Genomic DNA, 24,897 nt, shown 5'->3' with positions numbered 1-24,897 from the left:
ATACTTGATGTTTATACTTTAAAACTTAACTAATCTTTATTGATATACTAAAAATGTTTCTGTAAGATGCCGTTGCATTTATTACCACCGACGCTTATCTACCTTTCCGGCCACCGGCGATGATTAAGAATGTCAACTGACGAATGACAATAAATTTCAGTTATAAATTTCGATTCTCAGTGTCTAAACCCTTCCATTCAATCATCAAACTCATCTCTACTAAACCCTAGGCTAGATCCAGTGTGATCCCAATCCCAATAGTATACGAAAACTCATTTCTTTTCTTTTGTTGTCCGCATTTAATTTTCGTAGGTATGGGTTTTTTTCTTGTTAGGTATTAGACAGAGTCGGTACGCAGCGGAAACACAAACACACACGCACAAACGAAAGCAATAAATAAGAGACACGAGATTTTAAGTGGTTCGGTCAACGCGACCTACGTCCACGGGCTGCAACTAGGGTATTTTTATTAAGCACGGTACAAAAGATTACAATACATGACCATGATATATATATAGAGAAAAATTAGGTTAAATGACTTAGGGACCAAGAAAACGTCAAATGGGCCATCCTCCATAATTAAACGGGCCGCCCCCTTTTGTCTTCTAATTGTCAACCAACGAACCCGGCCCAAAGGCCTTCACTAATCCTAACAATCTCCCACTTGAAGGCTTTACGATAAACTCTAGCCCGCCATTCAAGTACAAAGCAACCCAGTCATCAGTAATATCAATAATCTTTATTAACAAATCTTCCAAGCTTCCAGTTCCCATAAACAAGCTAAGACTTACCACCTAGTTGCAGCAACCCCCTTCAACATCAAGTACCATAAATGCCAGTTGAAGCTCCACCGAGCCCCAACTCATTAGTCAAAACTGATCCATCCTCTATCTCAACTGATACGCACGATCCACCAGATCCAGAGATAACTCCAGAACCATGCCACTCTCATCTTTCAGCAAGAGTTCCCCAGGAGAGAATTTATCAATCGGAATAATGGTCTTCAAAACCCAACGTTGTTTTGTAACTGTTCCCGGAACACAACCCGCGCTCCCACTGTCAACAAACTCCTGACCTGTTTTAGACCTCCGACCCCGCTCAGCTTGAATCACCTTGGCACCGGGCTCTACTCTTGCAAATTGAACCTTATTTTGCCCCTTCGACTCAGCGAACCCGACTTTATTTTGAGGGACGGTCATACTTTCCTCAGTAGACACTTCCACCATGTATAATGAACCATACCTATTTCCACGAGCAATAACCAGGCTACCTTTAGTTACCTTCCATTTACCTCCACTGAACTTTATTTCCATGCCTAGTTCATCCAGTTGACTAACAGAGATAAGCCTTATCTTCAACGATGGAATAACCCTAACATTCTTCAAGTTCCAAAGGGTTCCCAATGGAGTTACCACATCCCTCATGCCCGTAACATTAAGAACATCACCATTAGCATTACGTACCTTCCCAAAGTTACCAACCTTCAGATTCACCATCGTCTCCTCGCTGTGCGTAGCGTGAAACGAAGAACCGGAATCCATGACCCGAGAGTCCACCATGCTATCAACACTACAAAATAATGCCTCGTCATCACTGACACCTTCATTAACCTGTTCAGCAGTGTTCACCTAAGCAGCCTTTCCTTGTAATCTGTTTGGACAATCACTCTTAACATGTCCAACTTCATTACACCTCTAACACTTCACATTCTTCCGGGTTCTAGACGAACTCCTTCCCCGACTCCCACTGCTCCTGTTATTTTCCCTTCCCCTGCCAGCATAAAACATACCAGAAGATGATCTGCCACTCGTGCTTTTCCGGCGAACATCTTCACCCAACACAATATCTTGGACCCCCTCAAATGTCAAACCATCGGCCCCCGCAGAACTAGTAATGGCCATTACAGTTCCAGACCAACTCTCAGGCAAAGAAGATAGCAATATAATAGCTTGAGTCTCATTATCTAACTTCATGCCCACAGAAGCTAACCTTGACATGATCGAGTTGAAATCATTAATGTGACCCGTGACTGAACTTCCCTCGTGCATCCTTGTCATAAACAATTCCCTCATCAAGAACACCTTATTGGCTGCAGACGGTTTTTCATACATATTTGACAGAGCCGTTATCATACCACGAGTCGTGGTTTCCTTCATAATATTAAATGCAACGCACCTCGTCAAAGCCAATGTAATTTTACCTCTAGCCTTCTTGTCCTTTGAGTTCCAAATTGCTTCTTCGGCTTTATCCATTTTATCCGGCTTTTCCTCAAATACCATATCCAAATCATGTTCCCCAAGTAACGCCTCTATTTGCATCTTCCACCATTCAAAATCAGCCCCGTCAAACTTTTCGATTCGAACCTTCCCGTCTTCAGACATCGCAAACGAGAAAACAGAGAAAAAACCAATAAACAAAACTCTAACCCAAAACCCAAAACTTTTCTTGCACCCCGAAACTCCTATCAACAAATACCCGACCCGCACAATTAAAGCAAACCCGAACAATAATCCGAATCTTGAACACCCAACCTTCGATTCTAGTCCGAAAACAAGAAGCAACCACACTGCTTTTTCTTTGATTACAGTCGTAGAACACGACCTAATACGCGTGGTATTCTCCTTAACGGCGTCGTCGTAATTCCGATAACAAAAAACAATGACGTCTCCAAGGGTTTGTCAAAACCCTAAACACTTGAAAACCAAAAAAGATTTTTTTTTCTTTCTCACTGTTCGTCGAACAGGCCACACAAAAACAAATAAATCCCAATTTGTTTTATACCGATTTTTTTTTCTTTTGCTTACCGGTCACGACAAAGTCAAAAGCACAAAACAAACCCCTTTGACTAGTAAATTAATTTACCTTGAACTCCTTGAAAAACGTACCACACCAAGAAAATAAAAATTGCAAGGGTTACGAAAAGGATTAACAAACCAAAGATATTCTCGTTCCGTCTCAGTGCACTCGTGTGTTTAACGAACCTTCAGCTCTGATGCTACTTGTTAGGTATTAGACAGAGTCGGTACGCAGCGGAAACACAAACACACACGCACAAACGAAAGCAATAAATAAGAGACATGAGATTTTACGTGGTTCGGTCAACGCGACCTACGTCCACGGGCTGCAACTAAGGTATTTTTATTAAGCACGGTACAAAAGATTACAATACATGACCATGATATATATAGAGAACAATTAGGTTAAATGACTTAGGGACCAAGAAAACGTCAAATGGGCCATCCTCCATAATTAAACGGGCCCCCCCTTTTGTCTTCTAATTGTCAACCAACGAACCTGGCCCAAAGGCCTTCACTAATCCTAACATTTCTAATTTTATTAAATCTTTTGTCGATATATAGGGTTCATATTTGCCAAATTCAGGTATTGTATTTTATCATGTGGGTTTTGGTGGCAACATATAATATCTGGATATTGGTCATTGTAATTTCGGTTTGATTAGGCGCAGAATGATGAAAGGTTTTATGGAATTATGTTTTGGTTTTGGAAAAAAGTAGAATTTATGCTCATTTAGGTGATCTGCTTTGAATTTAAGTTACTACAAGGAAAATATTTTGTATTCTTGTAGATTGATCAAGTGCTTACTTAGGTGATAATTTGGTCTTTGTTTTGTTGGTTCTTTAATATTGATTATTACGGTTGTTATTCATAGCTGCTCTTAGCCGCGTTTCTTGATGATTGGGGTGTACACCATTAAAATGTGAAGTGTGATCCGTGTTTGCTCGATGCATGGTCATAGGTGGAGTGTGATTTGGATAATGAGTCGAAGATTATCTAACTATATCCTCTTTTAACTTTCTTTGATTTCATTGATTACGAAATAACTTTTTTAATCTTGATATTAGATTTTTAAATATATAAAAAGTGAGATTCGGTTACCCAAAAATGTAAAAACTTTAGAGTTCAAACTTTTTATGAAAGCATATTTAAAAATTTCCAACCTTTTTATGAGAAAATACTTTTTGTCAAGAATGGAAATTTGAGAACAATTAATTACTTTTTATGCAATTCGTTACATCTTAAATTAGAAATTGTTGAAGCTTTCATAGATAAATGGAGAATATGATTATCCTTAGTTTTTTTTATCTTTTTTTAATTTACATTTACATGTGGAATAAAAAATCTTTGTTAGAATTAAAACCTTTTTGGATCGAAAATATTCTACACCAATGTTATATTACATCAAATATCTTCTTTGGGAGTATGTTCCCATGAGTAGGTTGGCTATAAATACTGAAAACAAGCTTTTACGTGATTGATGATTTCTCTATTTTTATGCAGCAGGTTGTCTGGTAAGACCAAGTTGACCAACTTAGACCAGCTGTAAGTTGCAATCCTTTCAGTGAGGTTTATCTGGCCTCAATAAATGGATAGCGTTTTTACCAATAAGTTTTACTTTAAGTGGCTTGATGGGAATGCACTCATGTGTTCGTTTCCTGATTTTATTGCATGCCCAAATTCAAAGATCATGTAACCGATATTTTATACATTTGTTATTTTTACACCTTTTGGTTTGTTATTATTCCTTTTCATTTTGCAAATTTCAACTTTTTATGGTTGTCTGTGTAGACATCTTGAGAACAATTAGTTGAGTGGTGAATTTCCCCCTTCATTAGCAAACCTACATAATTCAAGCCAACTATAAGTATATTATCACAATGATTTAGGGGCTATTTGTTTTTCCTCAAAAGCTCTTCCTAACCACTTTTGCCTGAGCCGTGCAGACCACACGCAGATGTTATGGTCTGCAGTGTGTTTATTTTTCTGAATACATTTCATTAAAAAACGTCTGCGCGTCCTCTTCTCCTAGAAGTGTTGTTCATATTACTTCTCACATCTTCTCCTCATATTCTTCTTTTTTCCTCATTTCCTTCATCAGACACTTCGCACTCCAAACTCTAACCATATTCTCCTCTCCAACCCTCCACTCCACTGCCGCCGCAACCACCGTACTCCTCCACCGCCACAACCGCCGGCGGCCTCCACTCCTCCACCGCCGCCGCTCCATTCCTCCACCGCCGGCCTCTCTTGTCTTTGTCCAGGTTTGATACTCCTCCACCACCACCACCATTTCTATAATCTAATTACCTTTTGTTTTAATTTCATAAGTAATTTTGTTAGATTGTTAAAGTTTTAGATTGTTAGATTTTGTTAGTTTTTTGTTAATTTTGTTAGATTTTGTTAGATTGTTAAAGTTTTAGATTGTTAGTTTTTTGTTAATTTTTTTAGATTGTTAAAGTTTTAGATTGTTAGATTTTGTTAGTTTTTTGTTAATTTTGTTAGATTGTTAAAGTTTTAGATTTTTAGATTTTATTAGTTGTTAATTTTGTTAGATTGTTAAAGTTTTAATTTTTGTTAATTGTTAAAGGTTTTTGTTAATTTTGTTAGATTTTGATTAGTTTGTAGAAAGTTTAGGTTTGTTGAATATTGTTATTAGTTTGTTGTTGAATAAAGTTTATAGTTTTTTGTTAATTGTTAAAGGTTTTTGTTAGAGTTGTTAGATTTTGATTAGTTTAGAGAAAGTTTAGGTTTGTTGAATATTGTTATTAGTTTTTTGTTGAATAAAGTTTGTAGTTTTTTGTTAATTGTTAAAGGTTTTTGTTAGTTTTATTATTAGCAGTCTACAGATGTTAAAAAAACAAACAGTCTTCTTATTGCAGACTGCAGAGGTTTGGTCCACCTCTTCTGCTATAGATGTCCGCAGACGTGGTCCGCAGACTGCAAACATTTTACCTCTGAAAAAACAAAAAGCACATTATCTTATCTACAGTTTCCTCTGCGGGGCCAATATAGTAATTTGGGCAGGGGTAGTGTATAAATGTGCATGGGAAAAACAGAATCGATATTAAGAGTTTGACTCATATAAGTCAAAGCATCAAATAATATGCATCTCTTAAATAGAATTAAAATTTAATTCTAATCCTGTAAAGTATAAACATATGAATACATCTTACAACATATTATATAGCATCATATAATGCAAGGGCAATATAGTATTTTGGACAGGGCAATGATTATCTGCAGGGGAAATATAGAACCGATGCTCAAGAATTTGACTCATATGGTCAAAGCTTTATATGATAGGCATCTCTATACTAGGGCTTTTATTATGGCTTTCATTATATTGATTTATGATTGTTTCTTAGCATGTAAACATCTATAAAATGCATGCATACCACCTGTACCTATTGATGCGTTGTGCGTGTGGTAGTAAAATTTATAAGAGAATGGATTATTTAGCTTTTGCACATGATCGTGTTTTAAATTTATAAAAGTGATTTCTATAAAGACTAAACACACACAAAATAGACAAGTGTACCTATCGTATATGTAGAATAGTATTGGTAAGAACCAAGTATCGATCCGCGGACACAAATGTTTCTAATGATAAATCGTTGTTTTACTTTAATCAAAGGTTTTAATCATTTTGGGGTTAATTTTTGAACTTTTTTATAAAATATAAATGCTTATTTTTATAATATATAGGTGACCAAGACGAAAGATTCTAAACGAGTTGTTCAATTATGCGAAGGTTACCATCTAAGATCAAGAATCCACTCCATTTTAGCACTGATAATTAATATTCAAACATGTGGTAAACTTGTCATAGCAATATATGATAGATAGCTCCTTAAACCTTAAGTGAGCATCTTTGACACTAAGGAGGTAACATGCGCATTTTAAAGTCCACCATTTCCTAATGTCATGTCACCTCAATTATGTTAATTTAAGTTGGCAAGTAGTTTCGTAAAGTAAAAAGATTAGGATTGACTTCGATTTCTCAAATACCAATTCTAACAACTTCGGGTGGTTGTAGTTTAGTCACACAACCTCCCATTGGTTGATTTATGTATGTTATAATTACACATTCCATTAACATGTGATATCTTTAACTAGCATGATATCCTAAGCAAAGCCATTTTCGGATTACCAAGACTTAGAGAAATACATCATATCTTATATCTCATTATTTCTAAGTACAATATAAGGATCCTTGTTTCGATAATGTATCAAAGTATTTCTATTTTTCAAGAACATGAATCGATCATGAACGATTGCCAATATAATTGACAACCACCAACTTTGAATTAGTGATTTAAGATGGTGAAACATTTCTCATCAAAAGATAATTGTAATATAACCATGTACTTTACTAGACTACACCACATGTTTTGTATAATTATCAAGTAAAAAAAAGCTTCTTCATAGATTTTAGATGGTAAAAGGAGTTTAGCTCATAATGAGCATGATGATAAACATTAAGATGAATGATGATAACAAATACATGATTAAACTTGGAACAATCTAACCAAATGTAGATGAATCTTCCTTCTTAATGATGATGATGATGATGGATGGTGATGACCTCCAAGCCTTCAAACTCTTCACTAAATCTTCTATGTGAGTGTTAGTGTGTGTTTTTATAAGAGAAAACCGGAAAGAATTTTTTCAATGTACACTTCTCAAATGATACAAGAGCCTCTATTTATAGGCTGTCTGGAGCTAGAAGCACGGCCCCGTGCTTTATTAAGCACGGCCTCGTGTCTACGTGTCCCAGTTGCATGTTGTCAAATCATATATTATTACTCACCATGACCCCGTGCTTCCTGAGGCACGGCCCCGTGCATTTTAGCAACATGTGCTAAATTCAATTTGTCTTTTCTGGTAGATTTCCACGGCCCCGTGGTAGAGAAGCACGGTCCCGTGCTTTTGTTCCCAGTTTTTGTCTTTTCTTGTAGATTTTTGGCTCTTCTGGTGTTCAGAAGCATGGGGGCGTGTTTCTTAAGGCATGGGGCGTGTTTCTTTGTTTTTCTTGTGTTTTCTTTCGTTTTTCTTCGTCTTTTCGCTTGTTTCTTTGTTTGGGGCTTGGTTTCACCTGAAATTGCATTTTATTATGATAAGTAGCCTTTTGTGCTATGTTATATAATAGAAATTGCAGTTTTTAGAGATTATTTGATGCTAAAAAGATTTATATTTTTATATACAACACCTATAATAAGTATTTACTTGAATACACATCTATATGGACTTTGCTGCCACTTTGGCTTTATAAATATTAAAAAAATCCTTACCTAATGATTAGACTTATGTGGTCACGATTTCATTTTCATTAATTTTCAGTTGATTCCCCATGAAGAATCTCAAGTTCTCATACACAGCTAGGATGCATTTAATGTGGAAGTATATCGTTAAAAGTCAATTGTTTTGTCTGGCAATTACTTCTCGATCGGATTGCCACTAAAGTAGCGCTAATGGTAAGAGGTGTAATTGTTGGAGATGAAGTTTTCGTGCACTGTGGTTTGTTTCTGAAGTCGGTGGCGCATCTTATAACACATTGTCGGTGGCACATCTAATAGCACATTGTTGGTGGAAAAATGGATTTGGTCTCTCATTTCTACTTTGGTGAAGGAACTACTGAAATTTCCATGCACACATAAGAATAATAAGTTGGAAAGTAAGGCGGTTCAAGCAATCCGTGAGTAACCATATGTTGGTCATTTTAGTTATTGTTGGACAAAATTTCCCTCGAGTGTGCTTTCACACAATGTTGATGTGTTAAGAATACTGTAGTTAATCACTATACTATACCTACCACTATCTTAGTGCTAAAGAACACAAATATATTTATTTGTTACATGGTTTTGTTGGTTATACTTTCTATACTATTTTAAAACAATAACATCTTTAGTGCTTTTTGCCATTTTTAGATATTCAATACTGTTTATAAATATATTCATACATAGACATAATGACTAAATCATACAACATTGATGGAAACCATAGTACTTTAAATTCATTTAACTAACAATAACAGTCGTATGGTCATATTTTACACCCGCTGCAAAACGCGGGCTCTTTGCTAGTTTTTAATAAAGTATAAAAGACAATTCACTTAGTAATTTAAAATATTGTCTCATCTTTAAAGTAAGTTACCTTATGAATATTTAATACAAACCAACTTGCTTATATAAAATGATGTTTTTTTGTGGAGATCATGAAGTTATGCATCTCTTTCTTCAATTATCATAACATGACTCAGGAATAAGGTGTTATTCCCACATTTAATTACCAAAGCAGGTTTATCACATGTTTACTAACTAATTGTTAAACTGATTTAAGAGAAGTTTTAACGAAGATGATACACTTTTATCCTTGATCATCTCTATAAAAATATAAAAATCCAAAAATATTGTCTTTAATTTATGCTTCTAAATTCCTTTGAAATTTACTTGTTAAACCAAAATCACTATGATGTTCGCTTCTGGTTAAAAAAAAAACGATTTAGTAGTAAAAATTAAACAAGTGTGTCTGTGGATCGATACTTGGTTCTTACTCATACTATACTACATATACGATAGGTACACTTGCCTATTTGTGTGTAGTCTAGTTAAGATAAAAGTCATTCTATAATTTAAAACTCAATTGTGTGAAAGAAAACTCTTTTTAAAACTAATGTTTCATACCACCTCACACTATGCATCACAAATGCAAGAATATATGATCAAGAAAACATCTTTCGATACATTTCATGGGAAAATGGATCAAATTTTGATTAATTAAGATATGATATTCTATTGATGGACAGCTCAAAGATGGATCCGAACACATTGGAAACTCACTTGACGTTATGTGTAAAAATCAAGAAAAACTTAACATTTTAGATTAATTTTGTATTTTATCTAACATTTAATCTTAAGTTGATGTATGTTTTTATTTATGTTGGTGTACGTTTTATTTTCAATTAATGTATGTTTTATTTATATGTTTAATGTATTTTATTTGTTAAATGCTGTATTTTTAAATTTTGTATTTCTTAAATGTTTAATGCATCATTCAGAAATACATGAATCATAAAAATTAAATTTATTACAAAAGTAATTTAATTAAATATAATGAATTGCAAATACATGTATCAAAATATTTCTAATATTAGGTATAGAGAAAACAAACTGCAATTCCCCATGCATGCTGATCTCGTAGAAACCTTCTCTAAATCGAAGATGAATCAATGCCATTGTCAACCAAAACCTTATTGATTGACTAACAAAAATCACAACGTTGTCATTGCATATATCATCTAGGCTAGGGTTTGAAAATAGATGAGTGATTATATATATTTCCAATGTTGTTACGTAAATTGCTGGCCAAAAGGGCGTCTGATAACCTCCTCTGGGTCTTTGAAAGAATTTACGGTAACTATTTATTTTCATTTCATTTCATTTCCCCCTTAATTAATAATCTAACTGTTTACTTTGATCTTATACATGCAATGTCTACTTAATTCTATCAATATACATTTATCATCATCATCATCATCATCATCATCTTCAACTTGTTATGCTATGTTGGAACTGTGATCATTTCAGAATTGAATGGTCAGAGTCCTTTTATCTAAGGTTATGCTATTTGTCATTTCTTTATCGGTCAACAAATCATGCTGGCCATATTTCCTTTTATTCTGTATCATACGGCCCTTATGATACTCAAAATAATCCGTTTGACCAATTTGAGCATCATATATATTGCTACATTAAAAAAAAGAAAAACTAAATGTCTCAAGATTGGTAATTGCATATATGCAATTAATCTCTGATTACATATGTGTACTAGTCCGATTATGTATATATAATTGGACCGATTACAAGTATGACCATATGGCACGTCAGTGGTGTTTGCATAGCATTGACCGAACTTTTATTATTTATACTTCTCATGATCTATGTTTATCTTTCCTTAATGTAGGATCTTGTGTAGCAATGCTTTTAGTTTTAGTGTATTTACTATTTACTTGTAGCTTGTAAGTGTGAATATATTCAAGATTAAACCTTATTTCAGTTTGATACATGATGATGATTATGCATGCATTTGGTGTATAGTCTTTGACTGCTGTTTCAGCCCGGGAGCTTGGGAACAAGATTACAAAGCTTACACAAGCAACATAATAAGCCAATACAAGGAAACATGTCCCGAATCATCAATCATGATTCTTGATTTTCGGGAAGGAGAAAAAGAAAGCAGGATCGCCTCCGTTTTAGCAGACTATGACATCACAATAATGGACTACCCTCGCCATTACGAAGGCTGCCCGCTGCTCTCAATGGAGGTAATCCACCACTTTCTAAAATCAACCGAAAGTTGGCTCTCGGTTGCACAACAAAATATTCTTATTATGCACTCTGAGCTCGGTGGTTGGCCTGTTTTGGCATTCATGGTGGCTGCTCTTTCAATCTACAAAAAGAACTTTACCGTTGAAACGAAGGCGTTGGAAATGGTTTATAAGCAGAATCCTAATGATATGTTGCCCGAGATGACCCCATTAAATCCTTTACCTTCTCAGTTGAGGTACTTATTTTATGTGTCAAAGAGAATTGCTGACTCAGACTGGCCCGCTGCTGACAAGGCACTCACGTTGGATTGTGTGATAATGAGAACCGTTCCTGATTTTGATGGGAAAGGGGGATGTTGTCCTGTGTTTAGGATTTATGGACGCGATCCTTTGTTACATGTTGATAGAACGCCTAAACTTTTGTTTTCAACACCAAGGAGGCGAAAGAATATCCGATACTACAACCAGGTAATACATATTATTTAAAGGATTATAATGTGAAGAACTTACATGTTGTATCTTTAGAATGCCGCATAACTATTTCATATTCATACATGTTTGTGGTTAGTATTTTTATTCTTTTAATAGTTACGGATATTAGAAGATAAGTATAGAATAGTATTTTATTATTTAAAGTGTTTATTTGTGTATATCTTGTTGGTGTTTTAGATTGATTGGGTTTCCTTTTCATTGTATCTATGTAACAATATATATACCCTTTTGGTTAATAAGAATGATCATCGATCCATTCACCTTAACATGGTATCAAAGCCTAGTTTTTTTCTCTAATTTCTTCAGCCAAACCTACGTGCAGTTTTTGGTTTCGACCACTGCTATTATTATTATTATTATTATTATTTCTTGATTACTCCACCTTACTCCACCTTTTGCTGCAACTTTTCACTACCATGGGTGATAAGCCAAGTGACGATAAACCAGTTGCTCTTCATCCGGTGTATACGGTTACGAACATTCAGAATAAGGTTCGTCTTCTTGATGGCAAAACCGTCACTTACTCTTCATGGGTAAAGTTGTTCAAACTAAACGCGAAGGGTTACAAGGTTATGTCTCACATTGATGGCACTCCAGCCCCTGCTGCCACCGACCCGAACTTCGCCACGTGGTCCGAAATCGACGCCATTGTCCTTCAATGGATTTATGGTACTTTGTCTATTGACCTTCTGGACCGCGTTCTTGAGACCGAATCAACTACACACGAGGCATGGAAACGACTTGAAGCTATTTTCTTGAACAACAAGGCTTCTCGGGCCGTTGCTCTCGAGCATGAGTTCACGAACTTAACTCTCAAAGCCATGCCCTCACTTGAGGCCTATTGCCAACGCCTTAAGGAACTCGCCAATCAACTTGCCGACGTCGACCAACCCGTTACCCAGAAACGCCTACTTCTACAATTGGTTCGCGGGTTACCTACTGAATTCGATGTTACCAGTTCCATAATCAATAACTCATCACCCTCTTGGGAAGATGCCCGAAACATGCTTGAACAAGAACAACAAAGACAGGTCGCTCGAGACACGATGACTGCTCCACCACCAGCCCCTGCCCTAGCCGCTACAGCCACATCTGAGTCACCACGTCTGCGACAGGACAACCCTAACGGGTCTCGCCAATCTGATTCTCGCAACAATTCCAATCGAGGGGGTTACAACAATCGGGGCAGAGGAAATAACCAAAGATGGAACAACAATAATAGGCAATCGGGTCAGAGATTCAATTCCGGTCAACGATGGAACAATAACCAACAGCCCCCGTATTGGCCTAACTGGTGGAATATGCCACCGCCTCCTTGTCCCTATCCAGCTGCTCAAGGCTGGGTACAACCTAACTGGACTACAAGACAACCCGGCGGCCAGTCTTCCAGTGGACAAACCTGTCCAACAACTGGTCAAGCCAACTTTAATGCACCTGAACCCACTGACTTGGGCCAAGCGTTTCAGGCAATGAACTTGAACCAGAACACTAACGATCCATGGCTCATGGATACCGGGGCCACCTCTCATTTAACTGCCAACCAAGGTAATATTTCTCAACCGTCGACTTGTTCAATTAACTCTATTTTAGTCGGTAATGGCAACCGTGTTCCAATTCTTGGGTCGGGACACACAATTCTACCACACGCACGCAAACCACTTAAACTTAACAATGTCCTTTATGCCCCTCAAATAATTAAAAATTTGCTCTCGGTTCGTCAGTTTACAATTGATAATTGGGTTTCCGTTGATTTTGACCATTTTGGTTTTTCTTTGAAGGATTACCCGACTGTGGAGCTTTTATCCCGCCACGACAGTAGCGGTCCATTATACCCATTCACCACCACTCTTCCAGCATCTAGTTTTGTCGCAACCGAAGTTTCCAAATCATGGCATGATCGGCTCGGGCACCCGGGAAGACCTGTTATGGATTTTTTAGTCTCAAATAAATTTATTCCGTGCAATAAACTTTGTTCGTCTTTTGTTTGTCATTCATGTAACCTTTCAAAGCATAAGCGTTTACCTTTTCTTGATTCTGTTTCTAATACTTTGCTACCATTTGATATTGTTCATTGTGATTTGTGGACCTCTCCTTTAATTAGTCATGCCGGATACAAATACTATATGGTACTTATTGATGACTTAACACAATTCACATGGGTTTATCCATTAAAATTTAAATATGAGGTATATGAAAATTTTAAACAATTCCATGCCTTCATCAAAACTCAATTCCATGCATCCATTAAATCATTCCAAAGTGACATGGGACGAGAATTTGATAACCATCAATTTAAATTGTTTGCCGCTACAAACGGTCTACAATTTCGATTTTCATGTCCCCACACCTCGCAACAAAATGGTAAAGCCGAGCGTATGATTCGACGCCTAAACGAAATTATGCTCACACTCCTAACCCGAGCCTCCTTACCCGGCACTTTTTGGGTCGAGGCGCTTCACACATCGGCCTATCTTCATAACATTCTCCCCACACCTCTCCTTAAAAACCTCACTCCCACTGCCACTCTATACCGTCGTAACCCAACCTATGATCATTTGCGTACCTTCGGATGCGCATGCTACCCTAATGCTATGGCCACCAGACCCCATAAACTTGCATCTCGATCCTCGTTGTGCATTTTTCTTGGTTACCCGGCTGACCATCGGGGATATCGATGTTTCGACATAACCACGGGAAAGGTAATTCTCTCTCGTCACGTTACATTCGACGAGCACACAATCCCATATGCCACCTCTATTAACAACCCGCAACCAGACTACTCATTTTTAGAACCCTCTCCTATTTTCTTTCAACAACCAATCCCACATGAACCCTTACCAACGGTACAAATTCAGTCCACATCCCAACCGTTCACATCTACTTCCCCTCATGCCAATATGCCAGCCCAACCACTCAGCCCCATTCCAGTCCAGTCCACACCTTCCTCTCCTGTCCAATCTGCAGCTCCTACCCAACCCTCCACTACTCATGACCAATCATCTTCCCCTTCACAACCTAATCCACCATCAAACTCTCATCACATGACTACTCGTGCAAAGCATGGAATATCCAAACCCCGTATCGTCTTTGACCTCCACACTCAACCTGCTCCTACCATCTCACCCATACCTAAATCCTATAACCAAGCCTTAACTGACCCTAATTGGAAACATGCCATGATTGATGAATACAGTGCTTTGTTGAATAATGAGACATGGGATTTGGTCCCTCGGCCGTCAGATGCTCATATAATACGCTGCATGTGGCTATTTCGACATAAATTTCATGCAAATGGGTCGCTACAGAGGTATAAAGCACGTTTAGTTGTTAATGGTAAAACTCAAGAAGTTGGCATTGATTGTGACGAGACGTTTAGTCTAGTAGTTAAACCTACCACAATTCGAACAGTTTTAAGTCTAGCCGTATCTCGAGGTTGGCCCATTCATCAGCAGGATGTCAAGAATGCCTTTCTTCATGGCGAATTACAGGAAACGGTTTTTATGTTTCAACCACCTGGTTTCACGGACACAGCACGTCCGGACTACGTGTGTAAATTAAAGAAGTCTTTGTATGGACTAAAGCAGGCACCTAGGGCTTGGTATCATCGGTTCGCTACTTTTATTACCCGTAGCGGTTTCAAAAGTTGTGTAAGTGACACTTCACTTTTCATTTATCGGCAGGGCACTCAATGTGCTTACTTATTACTTTATGTGGATGATATCATCCTCACCGCTTCCAGTGACACCTTACTACGACAGATCATCGGTACCTTATCTAAGGAATTTGCTATGAACGACTTGGGTGACTTACATTATTTTTTGGGCATAAACGTTACGAAGAAAAACGGCGGGTTATTTCTCTCACAGGCCTCTTATATCAACGATATTTTGTCTCGGGCTAATATGACTACTTGTCATCTGCTTACCACTCCCGTTGATACTCATTCTAAATTGAGTGCGAATAGTGGCCCTCCTGTGACTGATGGTTCTCTATACCGGAGTTTGGCCGGTGCACTTCAGTATTTAACGTTCACTCGCCCGGATATATCCTATGTTGTTCAACAAGTTTGTCTCTTTATGCATGATCCTCGGGAACCTCACATGGCATTCCTAAAGCGTATACTTCGTTACTTAAAAGGTACAATTGAGTTTGGTCTTCACATTTATCCCTCTAAATCTATGCATCTTACGGCTTATTCTGACGCGGATTGGGGGGATGCCCAGATTCTCGTCGTTCCACATCTGGTTATTGTGTTTTTCTTGGTGATAATTTGATTTCATGGTCCTCAAAGAGACAGGCTACTATTTCACGCTCTAGTGCCGAAGCAGAATATCGTGGAGTAGCTAATGCTGTTGCTGAAACTAGTTGGATACGAAACCTTTTAATGGAGCTTGGTGTATTGACTCGTTCTGCTACTGTTATTTATTGTGACAACGTGTCTGCCGTTTACTTATCTAGCAATCCGGTCCAACATCAACGCACTAAGCACGTTGAGATTGACATACACTTTGTTCGTGAAAAAGTTCAGGTGGGTCATGTACGTGTTTTACATATTTCAGCAGAATTCCAATATGCGGATATTTTCACAATAGGGTTGCCTAAGGAGTTATTTACGCGTTTTCGGTCCAGTCTGTGCGTCCGACCTCCTACTACCGCTTCGACTGCGGGGGCTATTAGAAGATAAGTATAGAATAGTATTTTATTATTTAAAGTGTTTATTTGTGTATATCTTGTTGGTGTTTTAGATTGATTGGGTTTCCTTTTCATTGTATCTATGTAACAATATATATACCCTTTTGGTTAATAAGAATGATCATCGATCCATTCACCTTAACAATGGACTTTCAACAATCATCTAATATTCTATAACATGCTTGCCTTTTGACTATTGATTCATTGTTCTGACCTTTGTTACGCACTGCAGGCAGATGATGAACTTGTTAAAATTGACATCACTTGTCATATCCAAGGTGATGTTGTGCTGGAGTGTATTAGCTTACATGATGACACGAAAGAAAAAATCATGTATCGTGCCATGTTCAACACATCATTCATCAAATCAAACATCTTGGTACTCAGCCGCGATGAAATCGACATATATTGGGACGCAAAGGATCAATTTCATAAAGACTTCAGAGCCGAGGTATATATACATTTCATGAAATTAACCATTTATATATGTTTTCATGCATATATTTCTTACTGATTTTATCAAATGAAGCTTCTTTTCTCTGAAATGGACCCGTCGGCTTTCATGGTTCCGGTATATTTATCTAGTTTTGAGGAAGAGGGGCTCCTGGTTGAAGCATTTGCTAAAGTTCAAGATATGTTTGGTACCGTGGATTGGTTTGTTCCTAGTAGCAACGACGCGTTAAGTAGACTCCACCAAATGCCGTTATCTGATGTTGTTAATGAAATGTTTGAAAGCAGTTTACAACAAAGAACCGAATCCAGAAGCTTACTTCAGACAGTTTCTAACATAAATAATAATCAGGATTCAGAAACCAAATCAAAGGATGCTGGTTTCGGGTCTAGAAGTATTTCTCTTCCAAAAAAACTACCATCATCAACATCATCATCATTGTCATTATCATCATCATTATCACTAAAACATACATCATTGGATACTTTTAAAAAGTCTCTATCCGTGCCACCTAACATCATCTTTGCATGTTCAAAACCTTCTGATAAACAATCACCTTCATCAGCTCCTAGCATTACATCATCAGATGATAAGGCTGGTCTGCCACCTCCACCGCCACCACCAAAGCCTAGTGGACCTCCTCCTCCACCCCCACCAGCGCCAAAAGCACCAGCACCGCCAGCTCCTCCACCACCAAAAGCTAAGCCAGCACCGTCACCGCCGCCTCCAGCTGCTGCTGCTGCTGCCTCTAAAGGACATGGAAAAGGAGGCGGAAATGCACCGCCTCCACCACCATCTTCAAAAGATTCCAGTGTGGCGGCTCCAACCCCGCCGCCTCCTACTAAGGGGCGTCTGTCAAGAACAGGTGGTGTGAAAAGTCAACAGAGGAAACTGAAGCCATTGCATTGGTCAAAGTTTAACAGAGTAACACAAGGGAGTTTGTGGGCTGAAAAACCTACTGAAGGTTCAAGGTGCTTCATTTTCTTTTTAATTCTTGATATTTGTTATAAGTTTTGGTTTCTTGATGTTCTGATTTTTGTTATGGTTGATGTGTGTTAATTAGGGTACCAGAGTTTGATATGTCAGAACTTGAAAATCTGTTTTCAGCAGCAAATCCAAAGTCAGATAGGGCTGCAAGAGCAAAGTTGCAAGCATCTAATAAACCTGACATAATACACCTGGTAAAATAGTATTCTTCTTGATGCATGCATTGAAGTTTCATGATATTGTTATTGTCTAAGTGATTAAAATTCACTTGTAACAGATTGAGCATAAGCGTTCATACAACTGTGAAATCATGCTTTCAAAGGTGAAGACACCATTGCATGAATTGATGGTAAGCAAAAAAAAAATCTTTGCATCTTAATGCATTCATTTGTCTAATAAATTGCTTTTAATGCTTTAATTGTAAATTTTAACAGGATCATGTCCTTGCTTTGGATGATTCAATGATGGATCTTGAAATGGTGGATAACCTTACAAAGTTTTGTCCTACCAAGGAGGAGATGGAACAAATTAAGGTGTAATGTTAGTTAAGCTATATATGACTGATACTAAGCTAGTTTCTTTGTCTATTATTCTACATTTCTTTTGAAGTTTATGGCTCTTATTTGTAATAAGTAGAGTGTTTATATGTTTAGGCATTTAAAGGAGATAAGGATAGCTTGGGAAAATGTGAATTGGTACGCTATTATCATTAATCATCTAGAAATTGAATTTGTTCAAATGGATTTACTTTTTATTTCTTGTAACAGTTCTTTATCGAGCTAATGAAAGTTCCACGCGCAGAAGCTAAACTTAGAGTTTTCTCTTATAAGTTACAGTTTAGCGTACTGGTAAGAAGAGATTATCACTACACGCGCTTTCCTGCTTATTATAAGTACTAGATTTTAAGTTTAACTTGGTGTCATTTTTGCAATTTAGGTTTCTGATCTAAGTGAGAACCTAAACATTGTATATTTGTCGGTAGAACAGGCAAGTTTTATCTTTTACTTTAATATAATAGTAATAGGTAATCTGTCACACTTTAATTGAATAAAACATTACTTTTTCATGTATGTTGATGGTGGTTATATCAGATCAGAAGTTCTGTGAAGTTGAGAAGAATCATGCAGACAATTCTTTCTCTTGGAAATGCTTTAAATCAGGGGACTTCAAGAGGTGAGTTATTAGTTGACCTTTTTTGTTTGTTGACCTATTCACCGATAAATCGATAATAATATTAGGCTGTGAGTGGATCGGTTTTGGGCTCAAATTGGAAATCCGATTTTTGGGTTTTTGAAAACCATTTGGTTTTCGATATTTACAATGGGTTTGGTTCGGTTTCGGTTTCATGTGGGCTTAAACTTAAAAATTTTAAAAGTAGCCCTAAGTAATGATATTGGGTCTCAAAGTTTTGGGCCTAAAGTTTTTTGCTGATTAATAATTAACTGATTATTACACATTTCGACCTAAATTGTTTGGGATACACCATTTTTTAGTTTTTTTTATAATTTATTTGAAATCATTTTTTTTTGGTTTTGGTTCGTTACATTTTTGTGGTTGATAGGATAACTGAAACTGAACCGAAAAATTGGTAATGTAGAAAAAATACAAGCAGACCGCTGGTTTTTTGTTCGGTTATGTAATTTCAGTTTGGTTATTTTTGTTTTGTGCATACAAGTAAATAATATTATTTACGTATCTGTAAAAACTAAATATTTCAATAACTTGGTTTGGTTTAGGTGCTGCTGTCGGGTTCAGATTGGATAGCATCCTTAAACTTAACGAAACACGTGCGAGGACCAACAAGATGACTCTGTTGCATTATCTTTGTAAGGTGAAACTTCTTATTTGATTGTATCCTTTCAATATAAATATATATTTTATAAATCAGATAAATCATATTTTTACATACACTAGGTGCTTGCGGATAACCTACCAGAACTCCTGGATTTCTCCAAGGAACTTGGCAGTTTAGAAGCCGCAACAAAGGTTATCTTAATACAATTCACATATTATTTAATGTGCTTTATTTCAGTTTCATTTTTGTTAATTGTATTTATTATTTATTATTTCATTTCAGATACAACTAAAGGCATTGGCAGAAGAAATGCAATCCATTACCAAAGGACTAGAGAAAGTAATTCAAGAAAAGAGAATGTGTAAAAAAGATGGACATGCGTCTAAACGTTTTCGGAAGGTATACACTAATATACAAAATCTTGTTATAATTATTATAGCAACTGATATATTTTCATTTATACTTTATACTTGAAACATAATCTAATTATTCTTATTATTATAGCAACTGAAGAAATTTCTAACCTCTGCGGAAGGTGAAGTAAAGTCCCTAGCTGCACTGTACTCTGGGGTGGTATGTCCCAAACTTTTATTAGTTAATTTTTAGTATCTTTGAAGAGAAATAATGCATTAATTACAGGGTAAAAGTGTGGATGCTTTGATTCATTACTTTGGAGAAGATCCCGCTCGTTATCCATATGAACAAGGTAATATATAGTAAAAATATTGAAGTCTTGATTTTGTTGGTGTTCTAAATTCTGTAATAAGTTGACATCTGATGATGTTATTATATGATTTTCAGTTGTTACAACGTTGCTTACGTTTGTGCGAATGTTTAATCAAGCAAATGATGAAAACTGCAAGCAAATAGAGGCAGAAAAGAAGGCGGCGCAGAAGGAAGCTGAACAAGAAAAGTTAAAACAACAAAATCATACCAAAAAGGAGTCGGAATCAACACAAAAATCCAATAATGAATCGAAAACTGCTAAATAATAATATTATTAAAAATAAACATAGGGTAAAGTAATGATAGTTATTATTATTTTCCCTCTTCATTGGATTCGAATGGTGGTGATATTAATGAGCACTGCATATCAGCGGGTGCATATGTTGTAGCTAACAAGTATGATTATCTGAAATGTAAAGGTGTATGATAACGCTGCAACTAACCCGTCATTCGATTGAAGGTATGTCTTGGTTAACTAAGTTTTCTGAACGAGTTGAAGGTTTCATATCGGTTTGTTTGAATATTCAAATGTGTTTTTGCAGTGAAGACAAATGCGCCCCGGTTGGTAGCTTGTAAATATCTAGGAATCTTTCAGATAAAATGTTAAGATGGTTGAAACTGCAGGTAGATGTTTGGGTCCAGTTTTGTAGGTTTTAGTGAGATAGGCCAAGAATTTATGTAGATAAATCTATCTGTATTAGATTTGTTGTTTTAATATGAGATGAGATTTTGGATGTTAAATGAAATATGTTTGTGATATAGTTTTTTTTTTCTAGATGTGTTTTTGATCATCACTTGAAAACAAGGGCACGAGATGGTTTGATGTAGAATAGGCCACACATTATACGATTATTGCATCGTTAGAACTTAGATGTTAAAAGATACCTATTGTGCTAATGTGTGGAATTATACTCTACGGCAAACATGTGTGTCCTCTTTATAACACTTATAAATCAAAATTCGAATAATGACTCCCACCTATAGTATTACGACCAGGACCTTGTCTAGAAAAATTACAAGAATGATCACCTATAAATCAAAATTCAAATTATGATTCTCAACTTGTAGTATACGAGTTTTTCTACCCCACTGGCAAAACCCCATTGTTGAAACCCGATCGTTGGTAAAACCCGAGCGTTATGACGATGAGTTAACATGAATTCGGTCAGTGTTGCGTTTGTTTATTGACACCATTGGTAAAATTTGAGGGTTATAACCCAAAAATTAATTCGTCAAATTAACATATAAAAACATTAACATATAAGAAAATAAAATAATTAAGACGATGTTTATTTGTTTGGCAAACATGGGCGGTGGTAAACTCAAGCGTTGTCTGTATTGAGCATTGAGGCGGTAACTTGACACGAATTCGATCGGTTTTGATTGAGTACTTTACGTTACCGGAACTAAAATACGAAAAAATATAAAACTTGAGGTGAACCAACGACCAATTTGAGGGGGGGGGGGGGGGGTTGGTTGGTAGCGCTGTCGGTCATGGGCTTTATATAAGGCGGCAAGTCTGCGCGAACTCGGTCTGTTTCTTTCAAATTTGTTTTGGTACCATAACTAAAACAAAAAAAATAACGTTTCTTCGGTTTTGATTATGTTTATTTTGGCACTGAACGAAAAAAATAACCGACTAATACGGTGCCGCCAAGTGGCCTAGTAGGCCACTTGCGGCACCAAACTCTTTAATTATATATAGTAATAATAATTGTTAAGACTAGGACCTTGTCTAGGAAAATAACAAAAAATGATCTAGCCTATCTTAACCTTTTCAAAATCATAAAGTAAAAAACTACTTTTGTAGGGACACGTATCTAAAAGATTTGAAGTATCTAAGATGTAGCATTTGTACATTGTAAAATCTTTATGATAAAAGCTATGTATTGGGAGGGTGAGAATATCAAGGTGAAAACGGCAAATCACAACACGTAATGACGAGTTGGCAAAGGGGATTTCACCTTTCGCACTCACTAAAGAGTGTTATGAAGGCGTGAGTGAAATGGACAAAATAATCATTGGGTGAAGTAAGTTGGAGATGTGTTATTGTTTGATAAATAAGACAAAGTTAAAAATAAAAAAGGAACCGCGAAAAGACGGGTAGCGTTCGTAACTCCCATTTAACACAAGCAGAACTTTTTAAATGAACAAGTGAGCATAGTCCAAAACAAAAATATCACAACATCTCACAAAAAGAAAATATCATTTATTATTATGAGACCAAAAAGCTCGATTGAACGACCTAAGAGAAAAGACCAGGTTACAATATTTGTGTTAAAAATAAAACGCAACACTTCTACATTTCATATTAAGGGTTTGATAATAAAGTCTCATTCATGATTAATTTGGAACAAAGTATTTTAGATACATTTCCATATACCTAAGTTAAGCCTAATACTTAGAAATACTAATATTGTGATCAGTTGTCCCTGCAGGTTCATCCGGGTGGTCCATTTGTTTTGCCATAAGGCTTCAAAGGGTTTTTGTCATGTTTGAATCTAACAAATGCATGCCATTTCAAAGGAAGAACAACACTATTTTAGGATCGAACTTGGGTAAGAAGAGGTTGGTAAATGTTATGACCTTTTGGAGAAACATTGTTGCCACCAAACAAATGTCGTTGAAAAACAATTATGATTATTTTGTAGAAAAACAATTATATAGGGGATGGTTCAGGCGAGAAGTAATTTTAGTGCGAGATATGATTTCTAACCCTTGATTAAGATTGATCCATGACCTACATTGATTATGATAGTTTTGTAATTATTGGAATGTATTTTTAATGAGGTTTAATGTTGTAATTTCTTTATTATAACAATCATGGAAACCCACAAATGTCAAAGAAAATCCAGTTTTTCACTCCTCTAGTCATACCAAAATTCTCTAAATTAAACACACAACATAATCTTTACAAATTGGCTAACGATTCCTTCAATATCCATTTTGTTTTTGAAGAATAATCATTAATCATCAAATTTTTATAAAAGGGGTGCTCCTTTCTTGAACCCTAAGTTGTGTTCAGAATCGGATGTTAGTGATCTGTTGTAGATCGATTACTCTTATTTTGATGACTTAATTGAATACGTAACCCCAATCAGAAATCTGGATGTCAATTGAAGTTGATTCTGGAATTAGAAATCATGATGCTAGTGAAAACCTAATTTGATGATTCTGAATGCATGTGTTTTGGTGGTTAAAAAGTATCATTTTGGTGTTGTCTGTGGTAATTAAGTTTTTTATCTTAGTATAGTTGTTTGGTTTAGTTCATGTGTAATGGTTAGAATATTTAGTGGAGGATTCACTATGTATTGTGTAGGTGTTGATATATTGCAATAGTTCATGTTTAGTTTTGTTGATGTATTGAATATCTCGTTGAGGATTGAGTTGTCTATGTTTTGTTTTGTTGATGTATCTTCGTATTGAATACGTACTGTGTAAGCGTTGATGTTTGGTTTAGCTCATGTGTTTGCTTGAGCTCGTGTGTAGGTGTTGATGTGTTACAATAAGTGGAGAAACATTGTGTTGAAGAGTTGGTTATGTAGTGCCATTAGCAGATGACAAGCCTACAAAGTTGTAGTTTATGGCTACACTGTTATGAGAATCCCTACACTGTTATGAAAAATCATACATAGGATACACATGATGCTAGTGTTATGTTATATGAAAACATGTAAACATGATGGAATAACCTACATTAATTGTTGAATCTACATAGTTGTTGTGTGTTCCTACACTGTTATGATTACCCTACACTTTGATGATAAACCTACATAAAATACATATGTTGTTTGTTCCTACACTGATAAGATAAACATACATCGCATTGATAAACCTACATAGATACATTAGTTGTTTATCCTTACATCGTTATAATAAACCTATACTATAATGATAAACCAAAGTATAATACATTAGTTTATTATTATTATTATTATTATTATTATTATTATTATAATGACATGTTATGTTTGAAAATTTCATTATGTCTTAGTGTAGTATGCGTGGTTATAGTGTTTTTGGACATGTTATACATTAGTAATTAAGTTTGTATGTCATGTTGTTAATAAACAGTCGCAAGGAGATGTGGGGTTTTCTACGAAGATGCAGGAATATTTCTTATGTAGGAATGGAGACCTACACATGCAACTAAAAGTGGGATTGTGGGCTTAGTGAGGACCCTAAAAACCATAATCATAAGCTTTACGGTTAACTATGCTGCGGATATTTTTCTTTCAGACGTGAACCTGAAAGAAATCGTAGTTTGATGGTTTTAAGATGTGGAGTTTTCATATGTTCGTGTAAATTTGTACGCCATATGTAAGGTTGTGTAATCTATTTAGTTATTTTCTTTTGTAGTTAATTTGTGTTGATTTTTTTATCATCGTTATTTTAAAATCTTTGCATTTTTTTGAATGTAAAAGTGTAGCATATAATGGCTCGTGTAGTATATTTAGGAGGGCATGGATTTTGTTGTGATTTGTGTATAATCGTATGTTGTGTAGGTTAGTGTAGGGTAATGTTATGCTACTTTTTTTTGTAGGTTGTGGAGGTTAGTGTAGGGTAAGATTATGCGGCTTTTTTTTTGTAGGTTGTGGATGTTAGAGTAGGGTAATGTTATGCGACTTT

General features: G+C 36.1%; 1 protein-coding gene across 1 annotated transcript; it reads left to right on the top strand.

The window, feature by feature from the left end:
- The first annotated feature begins 10,141 nt into the window (after positions 1–10,141).
- On the top strand, positions 10,142–20,563 carry LOC143579070 (formin-like protein 18). Its single transcript, XM_077062478.1, has 17 exons — positions 10,142–10,211; positions 10,896–11,593; positions 16,542–16,760; positions 16,839–17,731; positions 17,824–17,941; positions 18,025–18,096; positions 18,182–18,280; positions 18,401–18,442; positions 18,515–18,595; positions 18,684–18,734; positions 18,839–18,920; positions 19,484–19,578; positions 19,662–19,733; positions 19,825–19,941; positions 20,047–20,115; positions 20,182–20,248; positions 20,344–20,563. Exons 1-17 carry the CDS (start codon positions 10,142–10,144, stop codon positions 20,532–20,534), a joined length of 3,036 nt encoding a protein of 1,011 aa, XP_076918593.1. The 3' UTR covers positions 20,535–20,563.
- The last annotated feature ends 4,334 nt before the right edge of the window (positions 20,564–24,897 follow it).

The sequence above is a fragment of the Bidens hawaiensis genome, unplaced genomic scaffold, assembly GCF_021521415.1.
Source record: "Bidens hawaiensis isolate Kalapana, Puna unplaced genomic scaffold, B.hawaiensis_p1.1 tig00029599_1, whole genome shotgun sequence".
Classification (NCBI taxonomy): domain Eukaryota; kingdom Viridiplantae; phylum Streptophyta; class Magnoliopsida; order Asterales; family Asteraceae; genus Bidens; species Bidens hawaiensis.
Note: the sequence above shows the minus strand (reverse complement) of the source record. Positions and strands in the feature narration are given on the sequence as shown.